The following is a 10,263-nucleotide window of genomic DNA, read 5'->3' as shown; positions in this document are numbered from 1 at the left end:
TATATAACAAATATGATCATATAAATATTAGAACTGGTTTATACAATAACAATAAGTTGCAATGCAAACTGTCTAAAATGAAAGATAAAATAGAAAAATTAAATTCTGTATACAAGATAGATAATGATAAAAATTGTGAGAAAATATATATTGAAGAGACATCTAAAAATCTAGAAACCAGAATCAAGCAACATGTCAGTAACTGTAAAAATGTCAAAAATATAAATTGCATTGCCTGGCTTACCACAGCATAACACTAAACCTTAATTTCAACTTCAAAAATCCCACAATAATAGACATAACATGAAACTAAAAGCAGAAGGTTTCTGGAAGCAATCCATTTAACCAAAAATATTTAAAACACAGTAAACTATAAAACAGACACAAAACATTTAAATACAAATGATGCCAATATTATAAATAGATTAGCCACATAAACTTTAAAATATTAGAGAAAATAAGTGAGACTAAAAAAGTCAAATCATAAATTTTAATTTAAATTACACTATAGATAAAATTAGACATATCAATAAGGAGGTAAAAAAAACCAGCATACTGGGCATGTTGATATGGTTCAAAGAGGTGTTGATAGTCCAATGGTTTGTGCTACAGAGAGAGATGAATGCACCAATAGTGGAGGAAAACGAATTAAATAATGTAGTGTGAAACAATTTTCAATTATGATTTATGGATGACATGATTTCAATAGTGAAATTGTAAATATGTAAGTATGGGGTAAGTACAATTACAAGAATTACAAATACACATGTATGACATGGATGAAATGGAAATCGTTTATAAAAATAACTTATTTTAAGGATTGTAAAGGTGCATGAATATGGGACAGTTGTCCCGAAACGTTATACAATGAAGAAAAATATAGAATAGATTATATTCATCTTTGGAAGTTTTTTAACCTCAACAATTTTTATAAATTATAGGGTTGGCAAGTAAGTCCTTTCAGTTTTTTTAGATGAAAGAAAACTAAGTATATTTTGTACATAATATTTATTTTATATATAAGAAGATGGTCAGGGTTACGGTCAAAAGAGAAACAAAAATAGTTTACAACTATTTTCCGATGTTTTGCCCCACTTTTCAGGGCTAAAAAGATACAAAAAAAAAAGAAATAAAACAGAATATTACAACAATAAGATACAATAAGGTAATTTAATCTAGGATAAATATTATGTAAAAATAAAGTGATAAGAAATTACATATAAATAAAAGGAAGGAAGACATAAAATGGTACCAGTATAAAATAAACTTGAATAAACAATGATAAGAATAAAAATAAGTAACAATGGCAAGAGTAAAATTTTTTTTTTTAAATATCTAAAATAAAAAAGAAGAAAGTAGGGATTAAATAAACATCTTGAAAGAATAATTATAAATTTAAAAAAAATAATAATGATATTAAAATTATAATAAATGAGCAAGACAACCTAGTCAGGACAACCTACCTGTTCAAAGCGAACGGTTGAACAGAAGGCAACAATGAAGCAGAAGCGTGGAGGAGTGGGGAGGAGGTAGCCAGCCGTTTAATGGCTATTTCTATTTCAAATACGTACGATGTACACATACTTATACATACAGGAAGTAGTCTTAAAGATATGACGAAAAATGAAAAATGATAAGAGAAAGATACAGAAATATGATAATAATAATTACTATAATAATTTTTACTTTAGGAATAACTAAGTAAAATTAGAATGTCACATATCGTTACTAATAATACAAGATTATACTGAAGAAAATATAGTAGGGTAGTTAATACAATATAAGATATAATAACAATGATTGTAAAAGAAGTAACTAATAATAAGTAAAAGTAAATAAAGAGTAGTATTAAAAAAAAAAAATTTACAAAGAAATAAGAATTTTTACTCTTGCCATTGTTACTTATTTTTATTCTTATCATTGTTTATTTTATACTGATACTATTTTATGTTTTCTTTCCTTTTATTTATATGTAATTTCTTATCACTTTATTTTACCATAATATTTATCCTAGCTTAAATTACCTTATTGTATCTTATTGTTGTAATATTCTCAGTTGTCTTTTTTCTTTTTTGTATCTTTTTAGCCCTGATGAAGCCCTGCAAAGTGGGGCGAAATATCGGAAAATAAATAGTTGTAAACTATTTTTGTTTCTCTTTTGACCGCAACCCTGACCATCTTCTTATATATCAATTTTTACGGTCAACTATATATATACATATATACAATATTTATTTTAATTTACAATGTAATGTCCCTTATTTTCGATTACCTTACCCCATCTCTCCAACAGCTGAATAATCCATGTTCATAGAATGTCTGTGGTTTATTAGTGAAAAAGTGATCAAGGTGCTCCCTGACACCCTGTTCGTTTTCAAACCGTTTTCCACTGAAGGAATTTTGTAGAGACCGGAATAAGTGGTAGTCACTAGGAGCAAGATCTGGTGAATAGGGAGGGTGGGGCAAAAGATCCCATTCAAGGGCTAACAATTTATTGCAGGTGACTATCGGAGTATGGGGCCTAGCATTGTCATGATCTTCTTTGGGTGCAATCCTGCTTAAGATGTGGTTCCAGGCGGTTCATTGCTGGGTCTCCAAGATTTTTTTCGGACCACATTATCGTAGAAAATTCACTTTTTATCCCCTGTCATAAGTATTTTATGAAATGGATCGTTTTCTTGACATTTCTGCAGTGAATCACTAATGGAAATGCGTGTTGCCAAGTTGGCTTCAGGCAGAGAGTGGAGGACCCAAACATCAAGCCTAGAAATGTAGCCGAGCTTACGTAAATGATTTTCTATGCTTACATGTGATACATCTAGGACCTCTGCAATTTGCATTGCACTGATTGGGATGGATTTTGATGGACTATCACCTTAACATCAATGGTTTCAATCTCTTGGGGGCGACCTGGTATCAGTGCATCGTTTATGTCAAAATTCCCTGCTCGAAACTTGGCAAACCAATTTTGGGGTCTGCTAAGGCATTATCCCCATTGACCATCCCTAATCTTAATAAGTGTGAACTGACATAACTGTTTACGTATTACAAATAGGATAAACAATCCTCTGTTGGGATTAATTGCATCAGAAAAATGTGATGTATTATAAACAAAACATAAATACAAAAACCAAAAGGACTTATTTGCCAACCCTATAATATAATCAAATTTCCTAAAAAGAAAATCCAGAAATATTCAAGTTATAATTTTTTTTTCACTAACTGAAAAAGTAGTTTCTTAATTTATCTGTGTTCCATATTGTTTCTTTCTTAATAGAACTAAAATATTCATTTAATTTATAGCATTGTAAAACTTTTTAGAATAGTCTTTCTAAGGCATTTTCATTTGTAATTTAGGCTAAATCACTTTTACCAAAAGCTAAACCAGGTCAAAGTTATCAAGCGAGAATAGCTCCAAATCACTTAAATGTATTTTTGAATTTGGCTAATTTAATTGCAAAAAATGAAACCCGTCTTGAAGAAGCTGATTTATTATATAGACAAGCCATTAGTATGCGTGCAGATTACACTCAGGCTTATATTAATAGAGGTGATGTTCTTCTGAAACTGAATCGTACAAAAGAAGCACAAGAAGTCTATGAACAAGCTCTATTTTATGATAGTAATAATCCAGACATATATTACAATGTAAGTATAATCTTATAGGCAGTGCTATCCATTTACTAAGAACTAGTTAAAACTAAGGCGTTTGTTTGTGCAGTTGGGTGTTGTATTTCTGGAGCAAGGTAAAGCTTCACAAGCTTTAGCTTACCTTGACAAAGCTTTGGAGTACGATCCAGAGCACGAACAAGCATTGCTCAATTCTGCTATACTTCTTCAAGAATTAGGTAGAGTTGAACTACGAAAACTTGCACATGAACGTCTTTTAAAGTTGCTTCAAAAGGTAATTTACTTTAGACAAAAAGTGTTAATTAATCAATAAATATATTGTAGGTATTACAAATTATTCCTAATATTTCTATTTCTTTCTCAGGATGTAAATAATGAAAGGGTTCATTTTAATCTTGGAATGTTAGCAATGGATGATAGGGATATTTCTGGTGCTGAAAATTGGTTTCGTAAAGCTATTGAAATCAAACCTGATTTTCGATCTGCTTTGTTCAATTTAGCATTACTTCTTGCAGATGACCATCGACCATTAGAAGCTGCTCCATTTCTTAATCAACTTGTCAAATATCATCCTGATCATGTAAAAGGTCTTATCCTTTTAGGTGACATTTATATTAACAATATTAAGGATCTAGATGCTGCTGAGAATGTAAGACTTATATTAAATTTTCAATTTATTAAAATTATATCTTATATATAGGAAACATATTACTTGTTTAATGGGTATTGGAAAATTGACCTATAATAGTTGTTTGCATTATTTTACTATTAGAACTGTAAATAGGTTGCTAGTTATTAACTTAAGTGGTAAAATACTCATATTTTTCATATTTTTATTTTGCAATAATACTATTATTATTTTTTTCTTCTTGCAGTGTTATCGAAGAATTTTAGAACTTGAACCTGAAAATATACAAGGTGTTCATAATCTCTGTGTGGTTTACGTAGAAAGAGGATTATTAGAAAGTGCAGAAGAATGCTTAAAGAAAGCTCATAAATTAGCTCCTAAAGAAGACTATGTTTTAAGACATCTGACAATTGTCCGCAATAGAATTGCTTTGACAAAGGTAATGAAAGAATGAATAATTACTTTTTTATCATATGAGGAGAAGATGGTTAGGGGTGCAGGCAAAAAATATCACAAATAAGTTTTAACTTTTAATTTTTTTAAACTTATATGTGTCATTCTCTGACCCTACCCCCAACCATCTTCTCATATATATTATCCATGGTCAACTATCTTATCATTTTTTGACGTGACAACGTCTTATAAATCATTTTGCGGGATGCCATGTTAGAAAAAGTGTCCCGTAACGGAAGTAGATTGTGGGGGAGGTAATTAGTAGTGTAGTAGTGGGGGTAAGAGGATTATAGATGCTGAGAGTCATGCAGGCAAAAGTGTCCCGTAACGGAGAAGGTAGTGGTGGGGATGGGTAAGAGTGAGGTGGTGGGGGTAAGAGGATTATAGATGCTGAGAGTCATGCAGGCAAAAGTGTAGCAAAATTATACAATTTCACTTATATCGTCGACTTGACATTCTCCAGGCATATCACAGCAGAATTGATGCCACTCATTTCATATTTCTCCTACCATCGTCCGATTATGAATAGAATATTGGAAATAAAGTCTTAGAATTAAGTATAACTGTATAAATATTTTGCATAACCAAGCAAAAATAAATATCTGAATTCAATATGTGAACTGGTTTATTATTTCAAATATATAACATTGGATTGATTTTAATTTATATTTATGTAATATTAGCATAGAGTATACGTTGTCACGGAAAATGTCGCCTCGGCGCGAAGCGCCGATGCCTACACGGGCACGGTTTTTTTTTATTATGTGATGTATCTCAAAATGAGTTACAAATTCATTTTCACAAATCTATTTATTTTGGTTTTTTACCTAATCTAATTAACTTACCCATGAATAACTAGCATTAATTTTAATTTGTTTGTTAAAACTATATTACTATTACTACTTTTTTTACTTGGAGTTATTTTAAATATTATTTGAAGTCTTTCAGGGGAAAATTTTTCTCTCTGCCATTTCTTTTCTATTCATTGCATTTGTTTAGCATTATATAGCAATCTCAATTAATTTTTTGAAATATGAGAAGATGATTGAGGTGGGTAAGTGAAGAAAACAAGTAAGTAAAAACTTATTTATTAGTGCCAACATTTTGGCCAGAACTTCCGGCCTTTATGAGGGCTAAGTATAAAAAATAAGAAAATAGCCATAATGAATAAAAGAAATCATGGAATAATTATAAAATAAGAAAATAACAGATAATATAGATACGTAAATAATGTTTAGTCTGAGTATTATAAGAAGACAAAGGCTATATGAGAGTAAGTAATATTAAAATTAAGAAAGAGGAAAGAACTAGAAAATAATGTACATATGAAAATCTAGTAAGTAAATATATGTACAAAATTAAAAATTTTTAAAATTAAAGTTATGAAAAAAGTGGGAATGAAAATGTATATGTAATTAATTAAATATTTAAGTAAAATAACAGGATTAAAGAAATAAAATATAAAGTTATATAAGCCAAAAGGAGTAAAGAAATATGAATAGAAATATGAGGAGAAGATGGTTGGGGGTGCGGTCAAATTGAAACATAAATAAGTTGGTTTAACCTATTTAAAGGCACAATTAAATAGGTTACACCAACTTATTTGTGTTTCAATTTGACTGCACCCCTAATCATCTTCTCCTCGTACGTCATCCACGGTCAACTATCTCTCATAATTATGAATATAAATAAGAAAATCTTGTTAGTAAATATATTTACAAAAGGAAAATTATTCAAAATTAATGTTATGAAAGAAAATATATGTAATTAATGAAATTAGTAAGTAAAATAATAGAATGAAAGAATAAAATATTAATTTATATAAGCCAAAAGGAGTAATTAGTAAATATGACAATTAGATGTGATGACTTATAATGTGGTTAAGGAAGAAAAAATAAGAAAAGAGTAGAGAATGGAGCAGGGGTGTTAAAAGAAATATTGTGAAGAACATACTGAGAGGTGCAGGATTGCCACGCAAGTGACGACCGATTTCAGAGTTTAAAAGTATGTTCAAATAACAGATGAAGCAGCTAAAAATAAAAAATCAATAATGTGTTTACAAGTTACATTACCTAACAAACTACCTTATATCATACCTATACCCACCTGATCAACTGCTTCACTTATAGATATCCTATTTCCTATAATTCTATTGCTCCCCCGTTTTAATGGACTTCCCAAAATTCAGAAAACCTTATAACTCCCCCCTAATGGGTGATATAGTGGGACAGGAATGACACACTGTAACCAACTGTCACATAAATGAACAGACAATTCTTACTCCACTATCCAAACTCAGACTTAACCCTGGTAAAGTTTACTCACAGCTAATAGAGATAATGTTTTAAATAAATTTGTTTTGTTTTTTAGAGTTGGAATGGTAAATACCTCATTCCTTTGACTTGAAGAGATAAAATTTCTTGCAAAATTATTTTGAGCTATCCTTTTATTTTTTTTAGTTTTTTACTAAGCAACATTCAGGATATCAAAGAATCAGAAAAAGATTATTTTTACCAAAGAATTTGTGTTATTGAGGTTCAATTTTCTGAGACTGCTGTATTTTTGTTACAATATCATCTTATAATAGTGTAAAAAGGGATTTAAACCATGACATCAGCTTGAGAAAAATTAACGCAGTGGTTGTATTAATTTTATCATAGATATATTTCTTCTATGTAAACTCAAAAGTAGGGTGTTTTGCAAAAAGAAAAGTGGAAAATAAATCAAATTAATTTATTAATAAGTCTTTTAAAAGGGATAATATAAATAAGAAAAAAAAGCTCTACTGAAAAAAATAAAAAATCCTATTGTTCCTGGAGCTGCTGTCACTGAAAATGCATCCTGGTCAGAAAATACAAATAATCTCTTTAAATCTTGGAAAAAGTTGTGCTGTGATCATGGTAGCAATTATGTTATATAGATTTACGTTTTATTTAATTTTTGTAATATACTTAAAATTACAAATTTTTGTTTCAGAAAAATGGTGTACAAAGCAGTTCAGAACAAACTACTCATGTATAGTAAAAAGGTTAATTCTATAATTTGTGTTTCCTTAGTTTATTTTCAGTATTAAAATTAACACTTCATTGATTTTTCAATATAGAAACTGTTTAAAAAAAATAATACATCAATGATTGTTTTTATGAAGAACAAAGAACTGCTCATGCAAAATCTATGTGTGATTCATTATTTGACTATGTATATAGAATGGATATCTTTTCCAATTCAAAGAGAAGGCACGGAACCTGCAAAAATTTGTAAATTTTACCTTTGTAAAATATTTATAAAACCTTGTATTTAATTAAAACTGTATTTATAAGTAGACACTTTTTATATTGAAGTAACATTAATAAGTGATTGATTGTTATTTTTTTTTATATATATATATATCTATATATAAATATATTTGAAGTTCTTGTTGATATATATATATTTTTTTTGCTTGATTGTTCCTTAAGAATATTTTGTTTATTTGTACTCTTTCTTTAAAGCTACTGATGTCTACTTTTAATTTTGTTACACTTACAATCAATTTGTATCATTTGATTGTTTTTACTTCAAACTGCCATAGGATATAACAAAGATGTATATACTATTTGTTTAATTATCTTGTTATTTTTTTGACAAAACCGTTGACCAACAGCTCTACCTACGGCTCACATATATTTGGATTAATAGTTTTTTTGTGACCCTGTCAGGGGTATAGAAAAACTATGGCTATGACCAAAAATAATTGTTAGCACATATCCTTCAACTTGAGAGTTTAGTTGATGTGAAATCAGAACACCAGCATAACTCACCATTTTATTATTTTTTCCTTATTTAATTTACTGTTTAGAATTAAAGAAAACTTTAATGCAGTGCATTAATAAGCATATGAAAATTTAAATTAACAAAAAGTGACAAAAATGCTTGGAATAGTATTAACCACTGGTTTTGGTTAACTATGAAAAGATCTTACTAGAATAAGCTTGTTATAGAGAACTTGTTATTATTTGTAACTTGGATTCCCACTCCGCCTACAATCCTGTATTTTCTATCTGACTTTGTTGTGGCTTGTAAAAATTTCAAATTTTAATTTTCAGTCTGACATTTTTAGTAGTAATTTTAAACTAAAACAAAGTACTGAAATTAAATATGCCAATATTATTTATAATCAAACTTTTGAAAGTTATTCTATACTTATTTATTACTTGTTAGTTTTTTGGTTAGTGGTATAATCGTAAGTAAATGTATTATTGAAAAACTAAGCCGAATAATATGGTTTGAGAAATTTTAGAGGAAATCAAAAAGGTAATTTTCCTGCAAAGAATATTTTGAAATTCTTATTTGTACGTAGCCCCTTGCTTATCTTACTAAATCTACAACTGAAATAGTTTTTAAAAAGTAGAAAATTGTTCAGTAATCCTAAAAGAAACATAAAATCATTTAATACAATTGATTTCCTCATAGCTCTTCAATCATGGACGAAATGTTATATTTTTAATCAGAGAAGAGTAGTTTTAAAGCAAATTTAATTTGATTCAAACAAGTTTTGGTAAACTTTCCACATATTAATATTATAATAAGGTGTAGATAGCTGACGGTAGATTAATGATTGGAGAAGATGTTCATGCTGACATTTTGATCTGAGTTTCAGGTCTTCATCAGGGCTATAGAACAAAACAAGATAACCATCATTTAGAGAAACATAAAATTGAAAAGAAATCATACTAACAAATATGGAATTTTACAAAATATTGAATTGAATAATACAAAATAGTTGATTGATAACCATGGAATTAGATATATGATTTAAAAAAATAGTTTTTTTTTGTACATATCAATATAGCAAAAAAAAAGTTTTTTTTAATTTTACTCATCCATGTAACTTTCTTGCTCATTGTATCATACATCTATTACTCATACATATAAGTGTGTGTGTGTTTTTTTTTGTTTATTTTACGAGGGTCGGAAATCTTCAAAAGACACGGATAGGCCCTTACCTATCCTTGTGTGATTTTTACCAACTAGAACCACCACCCTACACCTGTTCATTCCTCTCTATGGGACCGCCGCTAGGCATTACTTCATGAGTGCACTGCCGACTCGCTTTCTTCGCATAGTTTTCACGATTCCATGCTAGTCACGTCTTCTAGCCCTCTCTTCCTCTCTCAACCTCTTGAGGACGACTGTGGTGAATCTCTTCACTGCGTTCCAATGCTGGTCTGAGAGTAGCATATAGCTCACCACGTTTTTTGGTGTGATGCGTCCTCCACACACATTGCAGTTCGCTTCTCTTGTGAGCAAGCTAATACAAGTAAAAAAAACAGGTTTTCCTCGAGAGTCAGACATCCAGGGCATTCTGCGGTCCAGTTTGAAGCGGTACTGGTAGGCTCTAAAGCATCCATGTCCGGTCAACAATTGGGTTATGTAAAAATCCACCTCACCATGCTGACGGCAATACCACGTGCCCATATCGGGTATTAACCTGCGAGTCCGCCTCCCATTCCTGCTGCCACTGGTCGATGGTTATTTTTCGCTCTTCCTCTCTGAAAAAGTGTAAGTGTCGT

The 10,263-nt window shown here is 29.9% G+C and overlaps 2 protein-coding genes across 2 annotated transcripts in view; one reads left to right on the top strand and one right to left on the bottom strand.

Annotated features, from left to right (window-relative positions):
- Tmtc3 (Transmembrane O-mannosyltransferase targeting cadherins 3) overlaps positions 1 to 8,139 on the top strand; it is a gene marked incomplete at its 5' end in the record, with an annotated part of 24,076 nt that extends 15,937 nt beyond the window's left edge. The window contains 5 exon segments of the mRNA XM_067053621.1: positions 3,358 to 3,648; positions 3,722 to 3,904; positions 3,995 to 4,279; positions 4,506 to 4,697; positions 7,688 to 8,139. Coding sequence (XP_066909722.1) covers positions 3,358 to 3,648; positions 3,722 to 3,904; positions 3,995 to 4,279; positions 4,506 to 4,697; positions 7,688 to 7,732 — 996 coding nt within the window.
- A 1,693-nt stretch (positions 8,140 to 9,832) lies between these two features.
- LOC136797335 (uncharacterized) lies at positions 9,833 to 10,168 on the bottom strand. Its single transcript, XM_067053624.1, has one exon. The coding sequence runs from the start codon at positions 10,166 to 10,168 to the stop codon at positions 9,833 to 9,835; it is 336 nt and encodes a 111-aa protein (XP_066909725.1).
- Between the last annotated feature and the right edge of the window lie 95 nt (positions 10,169 to 10,263).

The sequence above is a fragment of the Halyomorpha halys genome, unplaced genomic scaffold, assembly GCF_000696795.3.
Source record: "Halyomorpha halys isolate HHAL.00 unplaced genomic scaffold, Hhal_1.1 Scaffold2864.1, whole genome shotgun sequence".
Lineage (NCBI taxonomy): Eukaryota > Metazoa > Arthropoda > Insecta > Hemiptera > Pentatomidae > Halyomorpha > Halyomorpha halys.
Note: the sequence above shows the minus strand (reverse complement) of the source record. Positions and strands in the feature narration are given on the sequence as shown.

Bases quoted from the DNA above. Each gene is read 5' to 3' on its own strand.
- LOC136797335 (XM_067053624.1), bottom strand. From the start codon at position 10,168: ATGGGCACGTGGTATTGCCGTCAGCATGGTGAGGTGGATTTTTACATA.